The sequence below is a fragment of the Lynx rufus genome, unplaced genomic scaffold (assembly GCF_022079265.1).
Source record: "Lynx rufus isolate CCGP_SWC_20201006 ecotype Redwood Valley unplaced genomic scaffold, mLynRuf1.p SCAF_4, whole genome shotgun sequence".
Taxonomy (NCBI): domain Eukaryota; kingdom Metazoa; phylum Chordata; class Mammalia; order Carnivora; family Felidae; genus Lynx; species Lynx rufus.
The window spans coordinates 55,762,409-55,782,700 of NW_025814856.1; the positions used below are offsets into that span (position 1 = coordinate 55,762,409).

Consider the following 20,292-nt stretch of genomic DNA (forward strand, 5'->3'; position numbering starts at 1 on the left):
GCTTGCTGCAATACGGATGAACCTTGAAAGAATTATGCTAAGTGACAGAAGACAGTCCCCCGAAGACCACATATTGTATGATTCTGCATCCAGGAATGTCCAGAATATGTGAATCCACAGACGGAAAGTAGCTTGGTGGTTGCGGGGGGCTGAGAGAAGGAGGAAACGAGAAGGGGCTGCTACTGGGTGTGGGGTTTCTTTTGGGAGTGATGAAAATGTTCTAAAAGTGGAGTCTGATGATGTCTGCACAACTCTGATAAAAACTACTGAATTGTACACTCTTAAAGAGGGGACTTTATGGTGCATGATTATATCTCAATAAAGCTGTTCTGAAACAAAGAAGGAAGGCAAGAAAGAAAGAAAGAAAGAAAGAAAGAAAGAAAGAAAGAAAGATGGAAAGAAGGAAGGAAGGAGGGAAGGAAGGAAGGAAGGAAGGAAGGAAGGAAGGAAGGAAGGAAGGAAGGAATAAAGAAAAAGGAAAGGAGAAAGGGAGGGAGGGAGAGAGGGAGGGAGGGAGGAAGGAAGGAAGGAAAGAAAGGAAAGGAGAGAGGGATGGAGGGAGGGAGGGAGGAAGGAAGGAAGGGAGGGAGGGAGGGAAGGAAGGAAGGAACATAGTTTTAAAAATTAAAACAAAGAAACCCACTACAGGCCTAGCCTTGGCCTGTGACCCTAACTATGGGGAGTGGCCATGAAATGCACCCATTTCCTCCAAGTGCTATATGCTGTGGGACAGGCAAATACAGGGAGGGCCCAGCTAAGGCCACTCAGACCCACTGTGGCTCCAGGTGCCCCGTGGGAGCCAGGAACCCACCCACCCCCCACACTGGGAGACTGCAGCCCCCTGCCCAGCTCTACCGACACCTCCAGAAAAGCCCCCATCCCTTCTCAGGATGCCAGTTTCTCTTCCATGAAACAGAATGGCCACACAGACCACGGGAAGAAAGTCTCTGCTCTCACAGGTGCCCCCAGCACAGGACCCGACCCCACTGCCAACCAGGGCCAGGCTGGGGGTGGAACCGGGCAGCGCTGGTCCAGCCAAGCACAGAGCACGCACCCAGTCTGCAGGGCGGGCAGCCCCCTCCCAGCTCCCCCGACAGCCCGCCTGGGGCACACAGGCCTGGTGTGCCCACAGCTGCCAATGTTCAAGGAAAGCCCGAGAGCTGAAATTTACATGAAACCTTCCCATTTCAACCTATTCCCAACAAAATTCCACTGCTTACACAAGTGCTCTGCTGAAAGAAGGTAACGGGCGGACCGAGGGGAGGGGTGTGTGCCATTTTGACAGCACAGCAGGGAGACGCGTGGGCAACACCGGCCCACGTCCTCACTCCACGCAGGCCTTGCTCCTAACGCCTTTGTCCTCACCACAGCCTCGGGCCCGTGCAACCGTGCCATTCTGTCAACAAGGAAAGTGGGGCTCAGAGGGGGTGACGTCCCAGATGTCCCAGACCCCAGATCACACAAGTCAGTGGTGGGCTTCAGACTGAGGACTGACGGTGGACGTGCAGGGTCTGGGAGGGGGGGGGGCGGGACCCTTGCCTGCCCATCCTGTCGCTCGCGGTAGGCCCCACACGGCCCTAGCAGTCAGATACCCCATTTCAAGGCCCTGTGGTTTGGAGTGAGGACAGGAAGGGCTGGCCGGGCCCTCTTGTGAGCTCTCCCGGCCGGGCTCTGCTGCTGAGTAGGGTCACAGCCCCCACAGGGCGACTCCGTCCCCAGCCTGCTCCAGGAGCCTGGAGCTCTTGCAGGAGGTAATTCTGTTGCATGCGACCTGGGCTCAGGGGTCAGAATCCAAACCAGGTTCCCTCAGGCCCCACACAAATTTAAATCTCCCGCAGGCCAAGACGAGAAGAGAGGGGAGGGTCTATGAGGATCCTCTGGGGAACAGGAAGAGTCTAGGCAAGTCCCTTTCCTAGAGTCACGGCCTGGTGATTCTGGGCAGGAGGTAGGAGGGGGCAACTGGAAACCCACAGACATAGGGAAGGCCCAGTGATTGTCCTGTGTCCCTCCTTCCAGCACCCAGAGGGAGTGCTGCACTGCACAAATAAGATCATACCACCTCCTGCCTTATACCTTCAATGGCTCCCCACTGCTCTTGGGACAAAGACCCAAATCTTCATCCTGAGGATCAACACCATCACGGTCCCCTACCCCTCCCCAGCTTCATCCCAGCCACACAGCCTCCTTCCCATCGATTTCACTCCCTCCAGCTACAGGGCCTTTGCACGTGCTGCATCCTCGGCTTGAAGCACTCTCTTCTCTCTGCTTGCCACCTACTGGCCACTCAACAAGCCCTTGTGCCCAAATATTACTTCCCCCAGGAAGCCTTCCCTGATCCCCAGGAGAAGTCAGATCCCCGAGACAGACTCACAGAGCACACCCACCTCCTTCCTCAGCCCTAGTCATGGCTCAGAATGTCACTGGGTCATCTCCCCCACTAACCCGTAAGCTCCCCAGGAGCAAGGATGGTGCTGGGTTTTGTTCTACACTGTCCATTCAGCATCTGCCACAGCCCATGGACACACCAGGCACTCAGAAATGACAGGGATGAAGACAAGAAGAAACGCGAGGGAACCCTGGATCCAACATTCCCTGCATGTGTGTCCGCAGACGAGCTGCCTGATGCCTCTGCTGTGACCTAAGGGGGCGGCAGTGAGTATTAAAGGGGTTAATTATCACAGAGTTCTCACGACGGTGCTGGCACAAGTCACAAACATTACAAGGGGTGTGCAATTAATACAGTTATTTGAGTTTACAGTTTCTCTGTTAACCGGAATGTCAAAGCATCCAAGGATGCCTGCCCTGCAGAATCTGGTTACATGAGGGTCCTGAGTAAGGGGCCCCTTTCCTGCCACGTGGTCTGGGGGCCCACAGGGGTTTGGCTGGAGCCTTTTCCCAGGAGGGGGAAACTCCGACTTCCTGAGGGCCACCCTGCCCCTTGGGGCCCAGAAGGGCAGTGGGGAGAAGTCCTTGGCTCCCTCCATCATGCCAGCCCAGTGGCAGAAGGGGAAGGCACTCTCACAAAGCCCCCTGAGTGACAACAGACATCAGACCCCTTCTCCCCGGCCCAGAGAGCCGGGCATGTGGCTTCCATTAGACCACATCTGGACATGCTCAGAGGCAGCCGGGATCCCTGGCACGGCTCCGCCTCAACGACGAGACCCCCACCCCAGCAGGGCCTGGGGCAATGGCTGGAAACCTCCTTCTCCTGGCCCCAGGGCTGCCATGGCAACATGGCTGGGGGTCATTTCCGGCCCCACGGCCTGCCTCTCAGCCAGCCCCACTGGTGAGCAGGGCAAAGCTACCTCCCCAGCTTCTCCCCACTGAAGGCCCCTCCATCACTTGGGATGATGCCCCAGTCCTCTCTCCCCACAGCAGCAGCCAGGGGCCTCTAACGTCCCCACTTCCCAAAGGATGCTCAGTCGGGCACCTGACCCCCACCCATGAGCTGTGTGTCCTCAGTTGTGGCCACGAAGAAATCTGTGTGTGTGCTTATCCATTTAATACCCATCTCCGCCATCAGACCTCGGAAGGGAAGAGGCTGTGCCAGCCTTGTTCGCTGGCACACCCCTGGCACAGACAGCGTGCTCCAAAAACATCTGTAGATTGGAGAAGAGAGGGGGAAGAACCACGGCTAACAGTTTTAACTACTCAGCAAGCGCTGACTCCATGCTGAGCACTGGGCACGCATCAGCTCCCTGAAACCTCAAGACATCCCCATGAAGCAGGGACTTTCCTGCTTACAGATGGAGAAAACGAGACCGGAAACGGCGAGCCGCCTGCCTAAGTTGTACAGGTAGTGGAGCAGAGTGCATGGATTGGTGGGTGACGGTGGGAACACTGGGTGAGACGAGGAGGAAAGACGGATGGGGTGGTGGGAGGCAGGCCGGTCCTTGTTTATCTGGCCAGGGCCAAGCTCCCCCAGCTCCCAGCGTCCCACACCTTCCTTTTCTTGCACACCAAAAAGTGCAGCCGCCTGTCCATGCCCTGATGACTCTCTCTGGGCTTTCCATGTGCTGGGCCCTCTGCCAGGACAGCCCTCAGATGGGATAAGGGACACCCAATCGGGGGCCCCTGCCCCCAAGCAGCCCTCCTAAAAGGCCACACCCCAAAATCCATCTGAGAAAGCTCACGGCAGAGAAAAAAAAAAAAAAAAAAAACTAGGGCTCCTCAGAACAAAGAAAGTCTCCAAGATTCCAAAGGCCCAGAACCACAGAGAGGCCTCTGGAGCAAGAGGCAGGGGTGGGGGCGGAGGCTACAACCCAAACACACTGCATGTACCATGCTCCAGCCAGGCCTGCAAGCTCTCCCCGGCTACACATGTACTTCATTACAGCCCCCACCCCACCCCACCCCACCCCACACAGGCTCCCCACATCCTGCAGGCTCAGGGCTGGGTGAGGAGGAGCCCCCCTGAAGCCCACTGCTGGGTCTGGCCCACCAACTCCCCCTGTGGGACCTGGAGCCACTCCTCTCTGACCCGCACGCGCTCGGTGCTCAAGAAGAGCCCACCTCCCCGGCGTGTGGGAAGGATCCAGCCACGGCAACGGGGCCTGGCACCCGGGAGGTGCTCGGCAAGGGTAAGTTCTGCGCCCCACTCGCCATGACCGGGCTGGAAGGAGAGCCATCTGGCTGGGGAGACTGACTGCAGGTGAGGGGAAGCCTGCGGCGTCACCCCCTCGCCGCAGAGGCACAAGCTGTGCACAGTCTGTGTCCGACCAGAGCCGCAGGACTTGAGAGCTGTGGGCAGCAGGGTGGGCGTCCGGGAATGCTGCAGAAATCCCAGATCCCTCTCCTCTCTCTCTCTCCCTCTCCCTCTCGCTCGAGAGGAAGAGAGACAGGGGGAGAGCAAGAGGGAGGCCCCCTCGTGCCCCCCGCTCCAAGAAACCTTCCCAGACACCACCCAGGCATCCCTCCCTCACAGCCCCCAGCCTACGGACATGGGCCATAGCGGTCCATTTCTGCCTCCCCAGGGCCCACCAGGGCCTGTTCACAGTGGATGCCTCAAGAAGGCTTATAAGGAACATTTACGCAGAACACAATAGGGATTGAAGGAGACGCAGACTCTCAGCTATGGGGAGGGATCTCTAGACCATCAGACACCCGCCTAGGGTACCCTCAGAGGTGAGCCAGGGAGCCAGGGAGGGGTGGTGGTGAGGGGATCAGACAAGGCATAAAGATTCAGGGAAAAGCTTCCTGGAGGAGGTGCTGCCTGAGCTGGCTGGGAACAGTGTGAGCAAATGGGTGGAAGAGAGGGAATGTGTCAGTATAAGGTGCTTGTGGGATGGAAGGGGAACTAGGGTGAGAGAGGGTGACAGGGGGTGGCCAGAAAGCCCCCACCCATTCCCTTTCATTCACCTTATGCTTACAAAGCACCAACGGTGTTGCAGGCCCTGCTGGAGGCCCTCAGGCATAGCAGAGGAGATGACAGATGCGGTCCCTTCACTCGTGGTACTAACATTCCACTAGGGGAGACAACATTAAAGAAACTATATACTATAATGCCAGGTATTTCTAGGAGAAATTCAAGCGGGGTAAGAGAAAGGTGGGGTGCTCTTTTAACTGGTCAGAGAAGGCCTCTCCGGGGAGGTGACCTTGAAAAGAGAGCTTACAAGAAGGAAGGAATGAGCCAGATGGACACCTGGGAGAACATTTCAAGAGGGGGGAGCAAGTGCAAAGGCCCTGGGGCTAGAAGTTACCTGACAGGGGGTAGGAAGCCAGTGCAGAGTGGGTGAGGGGGAGAGACCCATAGGGACTGAGTGTTTAAGCCCCAGCCACAAATTCATATGTTAAAACCCTAATAGGGATGGTATATGGAGATGGATCCCTGGGGACATAATTAGGCCATGAGGGTAGAGCCCTCAGGATGGGATTAGTGCTTTTCTAAGAGATGCAAGAAAACGCGCCCCTTCTCTCGTGTATCTCAGGTGAGATATACCCTCATCGGCCAGGCAAGGACATAGACAGCCAGCTGCAAACCGGGAAGCAGGCTCTCACCAGACACCAGGTCTGCCGGCACCTTGATCTCGGCCTTCCCAGCCTCCAGAACCGTGAGAAACAAATACTTGTTGTTTAAGCCCCCTAGTCTGTAGCATTTCTGTTAAGAGCAGCAGAAGAGACCAAGACAAGGGTGACGGAGAGGTGGTCCAGGAGGTCACACTCCAGACTGTGCCGAGCCTGTGGCCCGAGAGTGAGTTCTGGCTTCTACTCTGAGTAGGTGGGAGCTAGAGCAGAGTGCTGAGCGGAGCAGGGACGAGAATAACAGGTGTGTAGACAGGACCCCTGGCCGAAAGGGGTGGCGACCTGGTACCGGGTTCTCACAAGGGGCCCCAAGAGGCCACATCCCTTCTGCTGCCACCGCGGGACGGAGAACACAGCCCTGCCCAGAGGCTACTGTCAGGGAGGATGTGAGCAATTAGCTGTGTCTGCAAAACTCCCCACTTCCTGCCAGGGCACCTGTGGACCCCACTGGGCACCGCCTGTCCCTGAGCTAGAACCCTCCTCAGGGACCCTCCAGCCCTGATAAGGTATGCCTAAGAAGCCCTCAAGCACAGCCCTAGAGGCAGCCCAACGCCTACCGCAATGGGGACCTCACCCCTACCTACCCACCCCACCCCCAGAGGGAGAAAGCTCCATCATGTTAGAGTCCCCGGCCCCGTAGTGTGGGGGCTGGGCTGGCTGCCTCTAGCCTGGCCCCACAGACTCAGCTTCCCCTGCCCCAGGCAAGTGTGCAGGGACCTGGGGCACTGAAGGGGCCCTAAGGCCACCCATCCCTGGGCTGAGGGCTCCTGGAGGAACTAGAAGAGAGTCTTACCTTCAGGGTTACCTCTGGGGACAGAATGGACAGAGTTGGGATCCGTGTCCTCCTCTGGCCGAGAATGGAGCAGCACCGGCGGCTGCCTGGGCGCTTCCTGGGTAGGTGGGACCCAGGCTGCCTCACGAGGAGATGTCGTCAGGATGGTGTGGGTACTGGGCTTCGTCGTGCCCTCGGGAGAGCTCGGTGTGGACTGCGTCGGGGGGACGCTGGCCGTGCTTGACACCGGAATGGGCCCGGCTCCCTCTTGCCCGGCCCCGCGGGGAGTGACCTGGGCTTCCGGGATGAGGTTCTCTTCAGGCCCTGCCCTAGCCTCTGCCTTGTCCTCCTGGGCAGGGAGACCAGGCCCAGCTGGGCCTTCAGTGGGCCGGCCATCCAGCTCCCCGGGGCCACCTGCGGCTGGCTGCTCCCTGAAGGTCAGCTCCTCTGTCTGCCCCTGCCCTGCCCCGTGGCTGTCCTCCGTCACTCTCCTGGCTTTGGCTTGCACGGGGGCCGGGGGACCCAGGGCAGCAGCCGCCGTGGGCCTAGGGAGGGCGGCCGGCCAGGGGGTGGCCTGGATGGCGGAGGACGGCTGACTGCCACCTCCCAGAGCGGCTGGGCCCCCTGGGCCCGCCTGGAGCTCTCCCGCCAGGGCTGCTGCAGCTTCCGCCTCGGCCACCTCCTGGTCATAGCTGTAGGGGTCCTCGTAGTGCCTCTCGGGGTCACCCTCCTCAGCATCCGAGAAGTTCCCGGTGGCAGCGGCACCTCCATGGCAACCGGGGAGCTGGTAGCAGATGAGCTCACCCCCGCTGTCGGGACAGTGGCAGGCCCGGCAGGGCGGGAGGTGGACCGTGTGGCCAGCAGCATACTTGCGACCACCGTGGATGCAGCCCACCTGGCCGCACTGCGGGCAACTGTCGGCCACCAGCACGGCCTCGATGCAGTTGGGGGGCAGCTCCGGGCACAGCATGAACTGGCAGCTGATCTTGCCACCACCAGGCGGACAGGTGCACTCGGTGCTGCCGAAGTCCACGAAGTAGGACTGGCCGGCAGGCACCCGGCCACGCACAAAGCCCCCCTGCAGGCAGTCGTAGTACTGGTAGCCTTCACAGGCACAGCCCCGCTGCACACATGTGGCACAGCAGGCGCCCGGCTCCAGGGCCTCCTCGATGCAGTTCTCCAGCGGCGGGCACTCGACACCCGTGCAGTCCTGCCTCGGGGCCGCCGTGCCGGCGCTCGGGCCCAGGGCCAGGGCCACGGCCAGGGCCAGCCAAGCTCCTGCGGGCTCCCAGAGCAGCGCCATGGTCCACGGCCAGTCCAGATGCCGCCTCAGGATGAACTGCGTCCTCTCCTGCGAGGCCCTGGGGGGAGCAGAAGGAACACCCGTCAGCACACAGGTGGACGGAGCGTCGGCCACCTTCACGCAGGCGTGTGCGCCCCTGGAACACGGCACACCCACGCACATGCTCCCGGTCGCGACTGCTCAGATGCACAGACGGGGGCATCCACAGTCACTCAGGCGCCACAGGTGCTGACGTCCTGTCACCAACACAGCCCCAACTCAGGGCCGCTGACCACCCCCCCCGCCCTCACCTGCTTTCTGACATATGCCTCCTGAGAGGGAGCCTCCTGCCCACAGTCACACACACACACACACACACACACACACACACGACCACCCAAAAGATTTCTGTTCTGCAGCCATCCACCCAGCGGCTCGGGCTGCCAGCCAGAGGATGTGGTCAGACAGACGCTGAGCAGGAACAAGCCCCCTCCCCCCAGCCAGCCGAGCCACCCCACCCCGACTGTAGCCCTCAGACCCCAGGGCTCAGGAACACCCCCCAACAGACCTCCTTGGACTACAAGCTTAGCCACAGGAGAGGTTCCTGCCAATGTCCTCAGCTGCCTCAGCAAATGTCACCACCATTCCCAGAATTATCCCCGAAAATTCTGTCCTTCACACCACCCACCCCCACAAGACCTGTCCACTCGCCCCCAGAACAGCTCTCTACCCTCTGCCCTCTTCTCCTCATTTCCCTGGCCCTCCCCCACCTCCAGCCTCACCTCCCATCTGCCCTAGGATATGCCCGTCACGCTCCCCGCCCTCCCCAACTCCACTCAGCCCTTTCTCTGCAAAGCCTTGTGACCTGAGAGCAGCTGACCCCAACACGCTGTGGCCCCAAGCCCTGTCGACGCTTCCCTGCTCCGGCAAGGGCAGATCTGCCATCCGGGTGGGAACCGCCCTGACCCTGCCCTCACTCCCAGACATGGGCTCCTTCTCCACCCACCGCAGCGACCTAAGCTATTGTTTGCAGTCACTTTGCTAAAACCAGCTGGCTTTCTAAAAACAGGAAGGGGAAGAAATACACAATAAAGTGACATCTCTAGTATTTTAAGTGTTTGTCATTGCAAACCTAAAAATATATAATAATAACTTCTTAGAAGTTTCTGATGGGAGGAGAGAGGAAGCAGACAGCAGAGCCACTACTGTTTCTAGAAGACGCAGCCTCGTGCTGCCCGCCTCCTGGCTGCGCCCAGGCAGAGCGGGCGGGCGGGACTGGAGTTCAAGGGTCAGGGGGACAGTGACAGCAACTCAGCAGCATCCAGCACGGCAGGACAAGAAGGTCTGCCTCTGCTGACCAGTCAACAAGAACTGGTGCTGGGTTATGGCTTCATAAGACGGCTTCACGGCCGTTCTGCCTGTGCAGACACTCTGGTGTGGGGAGGCAGGCAATAAACCCACAGCAATTTGGCAGATTACTGAATGCCCGGCAGTAAGAAGCACAATGGAGAAATGAATGACAGAAAGCAAGGAAATGTGACAGGAAGTCACTGGTCTGTGGGAAAGCCTATTTTAACAGGGGTGGTCAGGCAAGGCTTCTCCAAGGAAGTGCCATTTCAGCTGAGGCATGAATCAAAGGAGACGGCCATGTGAATATCTCTGGAGGTAAAGGCATATCTGTATGTCAGCTGGCCAAAGAGCAAGCGCAAAGGGCCCGAGGCAGGACCAGCAGGGGGGAGACGAGGAACAGCAGAGGGCCACCATAGCTCGGCAAATGAGCAAGGATGAGTGTGGGAACAACAGTCAGATCAAGCAGTGCTTCTGGAAGCCTTGGATTGGAGTCTGGAACCACGTGATGGGACTCTTTACTTAAAGGAATTCACCTGGCCTTTGTGTTGAGAACAGGGGAGCTAGACAGGAGCAGGGAGACCAGGGAGAGGGCATGAGATAGCCAGGGTGGCAAGGGAGGGGAAGCAGGAGAGGATGATGGAAAGGGGAATTACTGAGAAGGTAGAACTGACCAGATTTGCTGATGGACTGGATGGGGTGTGACAGGAGAGGAGTCTGGGACGAGCCAAGGTTTTGGTCTGAGCCCCTGGAAGGATGGAGCTGTGGCTTCCTGAGGCAGAGAAAGCTGTCAAAGGAGGGCCTGGTTGGGGGGATGCAGCCCAGTTTGAGCCATGCCAAGTTTGAGAAGCCCAAGGAAAGCCCAAAAGATGGCAAAGACACCGACAGACATCCCCACCCCTGACCCGAGCTGAGAAGCCATCTCAGAAGGCGGGTGGCTCCATAACATGTGACTAGGAATGGGCCATGGGAAGACCCGGGGCCTGTGATCCCCACTGACCAGGGGGATGGCCCTCTACCTGAAGATGGTGGGGCACAAAGGCCCCAAAGCGGCCCTTGAGTCCACTGTCAACAGTGTCATTTAAGGAAGGAAATCTTCACAGACCAAGACTAAAACCCTCTTCCCACCTCTACCCCAATCACACAAACAACACATCCCCCAGGGGCAAACATTCCCACCACCGGCTGGCAGGCTTCTCCCAGACCTTCTCCCAGAGGAACTTTGGTCCCAGCCAGCCCTGCCACACTCCACCCACCCCACCTCACTTTCTCCCATGAGCTGGTCCCCTAGTTCCTCTCGGCCCCCTGGGTGCCCTGGCCCTTGATCCCCCCCAAGCGTCACATTCTGCCCACACCTAGGTGATTCCAGATCTTGGGTTCGCCCATCACTCCCACCCCAGGCCCAGGGGAACCATAAAGAACATCAGGCCCTGACTTTGTGTTCTCATTTGCTGTGCAACCCTGAGCAAGGCCCTCACCCTCTCTGAGCCATTTGTATATAGTGAAGAGCTCCATCACACCTTAGGTCACAGCAGGGGGCCCACAGGTGCTGGTTAGCCGAAAGTGTGTTTTGTTTGTCCCACACAGTGGGTTTTCGGTTTTAAATTAGTTATACCAGCATTTACAAATTAGAAATGTTCATGTGAAAATTCAGGTGGGAAGGGAAGGGAAGGGAAGGGAAGGGAAGGGGCGGGGAGGGAAGGGACAGGGGAAAAAAGGAAATCCAGGTTTCTGACTCTTCCTGAAAACCACCAAGCCCTGGCCACCCTCAGATGTCACACAGGGTATGGGCTCCTATAGTCTCCGTGGCCTCATCACTCACATACATGTGGTTGGGTGTGCTTGAATTCAAGGTCCCCCAAGGTCTGCCCCTAAACTGGAAACCTCACGGTCATTCTATGATCTCCAGCTGAAAGAATGGAAGCCTGGGCCCTCTACACGCTGCTCAGAGCCTCCTGGTGCCGTCTGAAGGTTGCGTGCCCACCTTTGAGAAGGGTCCACAGGTGAAAAGCTTTCCTCCGTTCAAGGATGGACCAAGCTGCTAGGGGAAGGGGTGAGCTCCCTGTCCCTGGAGATAGGCAAGCAGGGCTGGAAACACACAGGTGAGAAGTAGGAGGCCACAATCTCCACACTGCTGGTTCTCAGATTCAAACATGTCCCTCCTGGAGACTCCAGCTGCTGTTTTCCCACGGCCCCCACAGCAAGTGGCCCCCTTAATGTCTGGCTTCTGCCGACACCCCCTCCCTCCAATCTAAAAAGAAGAGCCACAAGAGGAGGGGCTGAGAAAGGGAGCCTGACCTCCCTGCAGGGGGGAGCCCCAGCAGCCAGACTGTGGTCACAAACAAAGAGCCTAGAGCCAGGCTGCCCAGTGCCTGCAGGCTGGGTCACACACTCCCAAGGTGGGAACTTATTAAGGGCCAGGGAAATGCAAAGCAAAACTCTCACAGATCAGACTGGCAAAGCTGGCAAGTGTTTGCACATTAGTAACAAGAAAATTGTTATTATTATAATGCTAGTTGGCCTAAGTGACCACTGGAGCAGACACCCTGGAGAGTGACCTACATGCCATCAGGCCCACATGGGCATGCACCGCGGGCTTGCAGAGTTCTGCCGCCAGCAAACTATCCAAAGAAATCTGCAGCAGGTCCACAGGCCCACGGTCGTCACCGGGTATTCATCCCGTGGTCGGTGGGGATACCACAGCAGGTGCGGGCCACTGTGCCAGTTACCTGTCCCTAGATCCACTCCCCTACCCTTATCCACCCTGCTCTGCACCTGGGAGGCTGACCTCTTCAGACTGGAGGTTCCTGCATCCTTCAACAGCAGCCAGAGGGAAGGAGAGAGAGAGTGGGGAATCTATTCCCCATCTCCCTCCCTTCTTCCCTCCAGGGCAGGGGTTTGGTCACAACTCCAGTTGGGTGACCCTGCTGGGCTCTGAGAGCCGCCTCTCCCCTACCCCTGCAGGCCCAGGGCTCCAAGGACTCCCCACCCACAGCCATGACTCCAAGAACTGCCCCAACCCTGCCCACACTTCTGTTCTAGGTCTCCTCATTAACCACTCCTCTGGTAAACCGTGTGAGCCCCACCCCCACCCCGTTTCCGGCTAGGACCCTGACAGACACACGCCCACGAAGACCCTACAGAACTCTAAGTCAATGATTTGGTGTGCACAGAGCAACAAGGATGGACCTTAAAAACAGAACACTAAATGGAAAAGGTAAGAAAAAGCACAAGCCAGCCCGACACCGTTCATGCGGAGTAAAAATACACCCGCCCAAGGTAAAATACACCATTTGCAAAACGCAGGCAAACAGAAACGCACTGAGCAGAACTGGATGTCTGCCATAGTGGGGAAATGGAATGGTGTGGGGAGCAAAGATAATGGGAATAAACCAACCAATAAAATAAAAGCAGGACCCTGCAGAGACCAAGATAATAGTGTGTTATTATTGAGGAGTATAATTAACTTAACTATTAGTGCCTGAGGTCTAGCTGAATAAACAAAAAGAATCCCACGTCCTAACCAGGCCCCCTCTACAAGCAGGAACCCCACCAGCCTCAGGGAGGGTTCAGTGGGGGGTCCTTCCTGCACCCAGCTCCAGGGTGGGGCACGGTCCCATGACCACACTCAGCCAAATCCACAAAGCTTATCCCCTCTTCACTGTGACTGGTTGAGGGATGGGCCTGGGAACACCAGTGAGACTCAGAACCCCAAGTCCTCCCATAGGGGAATGGCAGTGGGGATGCAGGGCCGCCTGGATGAGGCCCGGCAGCTTCCACCTGGGTCTCTGAGGGCACTGGGCCACCAGGGAAGAGGTGTGACCACCCTGCCAGCGAGACCACATGAGCCCAAGATCCATCCCTCCTGGTCACAGCACTGATGCCCAGAGGCCAGGTGAACACCACTAATGTCCCCAACTGATGCCATGTGGAGCTGAATAAAGGGCCAAGGCAGCCTGAATTCCTGAGCAAATTCCATGCTGCTGTTGTTGTTGCTTTCCTCTGCCAAGGGTCAGGGTCGCTGGTGATGCAGGGACAGGTAACCAGAACCACTGGGATCTAAGCAATGAAAAGCAGATGATCCAGAGGGGGGACACCCCACGGGACAAATGTCCCCCGCCTGTTCAGCACATACGAAAAGCAGAGAGAGGAAACAGACCTGAGACAGAGCAGCCCAATTTGTGTGGGGTCCTGACGGGCCCCAGGTGTGAACTAACCACATGAGAAAGACATTTCAGCTACTTGAGGGGCTGCAAGGACAGAGTAAGGAGCAGCCCATCATTCTGTGAGCTGTGATGGCTGGCACACGCTGGCATTTTTTAAAGATGAATACTTCAGGGTGCCTGGGTGGCTCAGTCGGTTAAGCGGTCAGCTTCGGCCCAGGTCATGATCTCACGGTCCGTGGGTTCGAGCCCCGCATCGGGCTCTGTGCTGACAGCTCAGAGCCTGGAGCCTATTTCGGATTCTGTGTCTCCCTCTCTCTGACCCTCCCCCGTTCATGCTTTGTCTCTCTCTGTCTCAAAAATAAATAAACGTTAAAAAAAAATTAAAAAAAAAAAGATGAATACTTCACCTTTTTTATTAATACTTAATTTGGTCATTGTGTCTGTAATATGCCCTAATATATTTCAGCATGAACAAAGGTCAAAAGCAAAATGGCAAAATGTTCACAACCGTGAGATCTAGGTGATGGGTGTCTGGTGTCCTTTCGGGTCTCTTCTGTTTCCGTTTGCCACTCTCTACAACGAAGAGCCACAGTGGGTGTGTAGGGGGGACTGAAGGCCAGGAAGCCACCGACACTCACATCCCGGAGTGTGTCCCGCTCGGGGGGGGGGGGGGGGGTGACTCTTTGACTCCCTGAACTGGAGATCCCAGAGCGGCCTCCAGGCAGGACCAGCGGGGGGGGGGGGGGCCTGCAGTCACGGTCTGGGCTGCCACAGCTTCCGTCTTTGTTGATCAGACACCTGCTGTGGGTGGGGCCAGTGGGCATTCTGATGTAGCCTGGGTCAGGTTCTCACGGGTGGGGGTGGGTGCACACTCAGGAAGGATCCCTTCCCAGGGAGCATCCCCCAAGATAGGTGGCTAAGCGCACTGTGTGGAGACATGCCTGCTCTCTCACCACCCCTCGCAGGGTTCCAGGGGCTGGCAGCATCAGGAAGGGAAGTCCCTGGCACAGTGGAGTCAGAGGTGCCCTGGGTGCTCGTCAAACCTCAGCTACCCTCCCTCGCTCTGTCTGCAAGCTCCTCTCTCTGCTGCCCTCACTGCTGCTGCTCCCAAACTCAAACACACATCTCTGCAGCACCTCCTACAGCTCCCATCCACAGCAGGCCCAGATGAGAATGGTCTGGGCCGGCCAGGCCACCCTGGTGTCCCCCAGATGGCCCTGGGAGACACCGATTCATCGCCAGGGCCGTTATCAAAAGCGGGGTCTGGCTCTATACAGCGTCAAATCACAAGATAAGGAAATGCTTCCTTTCGCCCGTTCTCTGATCCTTCTGGTCTCGACAAGAGCAGGCTTGCCAAAGCCAGCAAATAAAAGCATGAGACATGCAGTCACAGTGGAACTTCAGATAAGCAACGCGTAATTGTTTAGCACAAGTATGTCCTGTCTATCTTATTCATCGTCTATCTGAAATTCCAATTTAACTGGGCATCCCACATTTTTACCAGGAAACCCCAGACAGAAAGAAAAGCCCAGGTTGGTGCTGGTATGGCTTCAAAACTTTTTAAATACTCACAGGGGGTTCTCTCTTTTTACACAAGAGACAGCTATATGAAAACAATGGGACTTTCAAGCACCTGGGGATGACAGAAGGGAAATAAACACACAAGACACTTGTAGACTCACCAGTTACAAACATGTGAGTCATCAGGACCACCTGGCCCTGCTCCTTCCAGAAGCCCGGCCCACACAGCTGCCCCCTGCGCCCCCCGCGCCCCCCGCCCCGCCCCCCGCAAGTCCAGCCAGAGAGGGTCACAAACCAGCCGTCTGCTCACCGTCCACGTTCGGGGGCCCGTGTGTGCTTTTGAAATTAGTTGCTGATGTTATAACATTTCAGTGTCATTAATGTATAATGAACTTAATGATAACATTTAAAACCAGAACACTTTGGGGGAACCTGGGTGGCTCAGTTGGTTGAGCGTCTGACTCTTGGTTTCAGCTCAGGTCACGATCTCACAGTCGTGAGATTGAGCCCCACGTCGGGCTCTACACTGAGCGTGGAGCCTGCTTGGGATTCTCTGTCTGTCTGTCTGTCTGTCTGTCTCTCTCAAAATAAATAGATAAACATTAAAAAAAAAAAAAAAAGAAGACTTTGCACTGAAGCTAGACCCCCAACTTCTCCAGGAAAACCAGAAGGTAGGACCTGACAGCAGGGTGTCTCTGGTCCACAGCAGGTCCACAGTCATTCCCCGTTGGCATCAGTGGACTCCCTGGTTCCTCTCTATCCCCTCGGACCCTCCTGGGCCTCAGGCTTCTCTTGTCCACACCCAAAGGACGGAGGCCCAGAGGAGGTGGGAATTCCTGCTCCCTCCTGCCCGGGGTCACCTCCTGAAAGTCCTGGTCTCCTGGGTTAGGACCCACCTCTTCTCTAAGTGGTAGACAGTGGGGATTTTGCCCCTTGCAAGGATCCCCCTACTGTCCGGGTGGCACAGGAGGCCACAGTATGTCAATCCTAGCAGATTCTGACAGCATCCCAGTCGTACAAGATACACAACCATGGCGAGGAATGTGGGAGTTACAAACTGTCTTTCACGGAGACCCCCAGAAGCAGAGCCTGACATGGGTTCTCATGCATGTGACTTAGTGGGGGACGACTCTTGGAAGAAAGGGAAGGGACAGAGGGGACAACACTGGGCAAAGATGTGCTACTGGCTGGAGTCCGGCACCAGCCTGATCCCTGGGGAGCCTTGTAGTGCGACTGACACCCCAGGGCTCATCCCATTCAGGGACCTCAGACAGTGACTGGCCAAGGGCCACGGTGGGGTGAAGGGGGAAGGATAACTTGCCGGGCATGCAGTGGGAGGCAAGACCTGTGGGCCAAGGACGAGGATCTGGAGAAGGATGCAGGTGGGAGCCACTAGCAGCCAACACCTGGGGCAGCTGGGGGATGAGTGTGCCCCCAGGTGACAGGGACCAGACAGGGCACCAGCAATGGCCACAACATCTCTCTCTCACACACACACACACACACACACACACACCAGGCAGAGGCAGATAAAATAGTACAGTCCTACAAAGTGTCCCAACACCTACCTTTAATTTATAATTCAGTCTGAGATCACCCCAAGCTCAGAAAGGTGAGAAATAATGTACTGAAACAGCATTTGCATACCCACGTTCATTGCAGAATTATTCACAACAGCCGAACGGGAGAAGCAGCCCAGGTGTCCATCAACCGATGAGTGGATAAATAAAATATAGTCTCTATATACAATGGAATACTACTTGGCCTTAAAAAGGAAGTTCTGACACAAGTCACAACACGGATGAACATTGCACTAAGTGAAATAAGCAGGCACGACGGGACAAATACTGTATGATCCCACTTATATGAGGTCCCTAGTGTCATCAAGCTCATAGAGATTTAAAGTAGAATGGTGGCTGTTAGGAGCTGGGGATGGGGGAGGTGGGGAACTGTCCAACGGGGACAGAGTTTCAGTTTGAGAGACACAAGTCCAGGAGATGTGATGTTTGCACAGCAGCGTGAATGTACTTAATGCCACCAAACTGCACAGTTAAAAATGGCTAAGATGGTCCATTTTATGGTATGTGTATTTTACTACAGTAAGAAGCAAAAACGCATGCACTGTGGGGCCGGAAGTGAGTTATTAGAGAGCACAGAAAGGCAAAGAAAGAAGGATTGCACTGAAGGCCCAACAGGAAACCAGGGCTGTTCCTGAGACCTCCCCTTGATAGTAAGCTTCCTGGCAGCCAAGGCCAGAAGGGAAATCAAAGGATGATCCAATGCTCCTTGTCTGATCAGAGGAAGTCATCTAGTTCATCGAGAAAAATAAACTTGTTCTTGGCACAAAATATTAGCGGGGATTTTAGCTGCTGGCTAGGTTCATATTCAACGATCACTTCCTCAGTGCCAACACAATGCCAAACCCTGGCCCCACAGTTTCCAGGGAAGGTCAGATCACCAGTAAAAGGTGGCATGGGGGTTTGAACCCAGGTCTGTCCAGCTAAGGGAATACAGCCAGAGTCCTTTAGCTTGTAGATATTTATCACACACTTGCTACCTCCCAGCTCCTATTATAGGTACTGGAATGTGGCAGAAAACAAAACCAGCAAATGGGGCCAATGTCCTGGTGGAGGGAAAAGACAAGGAACAAATAAATAAGAAGATAATACGGGCATTGTTTAGAACAGGGACCGGGACCCTTCTTTGGCAAGAGTGGTCAGAGTAACCAACCTCATGTAAGAGGCGACATCTCAGCTGAGACTTGCCTGGCAAAAATGTGGTGGCCATGCAAAGATCTGGGAAATGGCATCTCAGCAGAGGTAACAGTATGTGCAAAGGCCTTGAGGCAGGAACCAGCCTGACACGCTGTGGCTGATATGCAAGGAACAAAGAAGAGAGCAGGACATGGCGAGGTGAGCAGCAAAAGGAGAAAAGGTGGAGGAAGCGATGTGAAACTGAAAAAACAGAGAAGCTCTGAAGAGGAGGTCCACCAGTCCCCCAGGTGCAGTGCCCCCCAGAGAACTCAGCAAAGCATCTAGTGCATTTAGCAGACACTGTTCCAACAGGGTGGTGGGACCAGCACTGCGTCCAGCACACTGAGAATTCAAGAGGGAACTGCAGACATCCTTTTCAAGGAGCCTGAGGAAGATTCCAGTCTGTAAGGTCCAAAACCAGGTAAAATCTGAACATCATACAGGGAATGCAAATATAGGAGGCAGAACTGAAAAGCCAAGTTAGAATGGTCACCATAAAAGTCTGGTGGGGGGGTACCTGGTTAGGGGAGGGAGACAGGGAAGGGCCAGAGGAGCTCCTGGGGGTGGGCGGGGGTCCTCTCGATTCACCCAGGTAGTGGTTACTCGAGGGCTTGTTCAAAGGTACGCTGACTTTTATGTACTTTCTTTGTATGTGTGCTTTTTCACAATAAAAGAGTTTTTTTAAAGAAAAGAAAAAAGGGCCAATTATAGTAGCCCCGGAAAAGAAAACAAGAGCGAGAGAGGGTGTTGGCAGAGACATGGGAAGGAGGGGGGGGGGGTGTGTGTGAAAAACAGTCACAAATTACCAAAAGAAAAGTGATCACGTTTGGCTTCTGTCTTTGCAGTCTTATTTTCCTTTATTTCCTTGTGGGAGAAAGTCTTTATAATTGCTGGCGTCCTTTGCAAGAAGACAGGGCTGGCCATGAGGAGAAGGGTTACAGGGCCAAGGGTTTGTCCGGGAGGTGGGGGTCTGGGAGAGCCTCAGCGGGCGTGTGCCAGCGGACAGCCAGGCAAGGCTGAAGGCACAGGTCAGTGGCCTGAAATCCCCGAGGAGGTGGGAGGAGCTGGGGACAGCGTGCAGGGGGACACCGCATCTCTGAGCTGGGTGCAGAGTGCTGAGGAACATCAGGGCCCCGGGGGGGCCATAGAGAGGGGCAGGGAGCCTTGTGTCCTCACATGCTCACTGGCCCTTGGGGATGGCCAAAGGGGTGAGCTCATGAAAACACTGTGAAAAATCATCCTTCAAATAGAACAGCCAGGGTAGTTTCCCCTCCCTACCCTCTCCTCCCTTTAAAAAAAAAAAAAGAAAGAAAAAAAAAGGAAATGAATAAAAAGCTCCTTACAGGCTGAGCGAGAGCTGACCCTGTGTATATAATCACTAATCTCATTACCAACATAAGCAGGTGAAAAATTACAAAGATGAATGTCCGTGACTTATAATCAACCTTTGAGGAAAGAAAATGTTGCTTTTGGCACTGGGAGGGAGCTGCTATTTTCCTTCCCCACAAGTCACAACTCTGGAAAGAGGAAATGCTCCCAGAGAGGAGCGATGAGAAATGGGCCTGCCCACAGCCACACTGAGCTCACTGCTCTCCCCACCTGGCGTCCAACGCCCTCCACCCGGCCCCAGACGGATGGGCAGTGTCACACCCTTGACCTCTCCCTCTCTCCGGGAGATCCAGGCATCTTCCACCCAGCCCGCCCTGTCCCAGCCTCAGGAGGCTTTTCGTCAGATCTCCTCACACCCCTGCTCAACATCCTGAATGGTTCCCTTGGAGAACCCAGGAAAAGCTATGCATAATACACCACCCTCCACCAATGAAAGGGAAAATGTGAGCAAAGCTTGGTAGTGGACAGGGGGTGGTTTCTGACCATCCCATTGTACATTTACCTGCCTTCCAAGAGCAGCCTGGGGGCTTCATTCTGGCATCCACACACCCCCCCCCGTCCCCCACTATCAGGGTTTCCTATTCCTGTCACGACATGCGGAATTCAGACCCGGACACCAGGCCAGCACGAGTCCAAGAGACCCAATACAGGTGAGATTTGGGGCAAGTGGTCTCTCTCTTTCCCACTGGACTGGACATGAAGTGATTTAATGTCCAGGATCCCTGAAGCCATCTCATCCTCAGGTGGAGGATGGCACCAACACCCAAACAAGAAAAACCCAAAAGGTGGGGAAAACAGAAACAGTGATAGCTGTCGAGAACCTGGACCCAGCCACGCCTAATTGAAAAACTGACAGGAACCCAGCGTGTTAAGCTAACCGGGACCAGGTTTTCTGTCACTTGCAATTGAGAGTCTTAACAGAAAAACGGGCAAATACCAAAAACTTCTGTGTATCATTTTAGGTGTCTCACAGACCCCTGGTTGAAGACCCCTGGCCCAGGAATAAAGTGAAAACCCCTAAGGGTGGCATTCAAAGTCCAT

General features: G+C 55.8%; 1 protein-coding gene and 1 long non-coding RNA gene across 5 annotated transcripts in view; one reads left to right on the top strand and one right to left on the bottom strand.

The window, feature by feature from the left end:
* The window catches only part of FBLN2 (fibulin 2), a 90,031-nt gene that overhangs the window by 53,598 nt on the left and 16,141 nt on the right, over positions 1–20,292 (bottom strand). For 2 of the 4 annotated variants that reach the window (XM_047095485.1, XM_047095483.1), the window contains exons 1-2: positions 8,941–9,088; positions 6,815–8,154 (exon numbers count right to left, since the gene is read on the bottom strand). In XM_047095485.1, the coding sequence (XP_046951441.1) occupies positions 6,815–8,154; positions 8,941–9,062 (1,462 nt within the window). In that variant the 5' untranslated portion in view covers positions 9,063–9,088. Of the gene's footprint in view, positions 1–6,814; positions 8,338–8,940; positions 9,089–20,292 lie in introns of those variants that run through there. The other 2 variants (XM_047095486.1, XM_047095484.1) reach the window with 2 other exon arrangements.
* LOC124523667 (uncharacterized) lies at positions 4,457–6,625 on the top strand. The gene is made up of 3 exons (XR_006965072.1): positions 4,457–4,580; positions 5,391–5,508; positions 5,928–6,625. It is a non-coding gene; the product is annotated as an uncharacterized LOC124523667 (long non-coding RNA).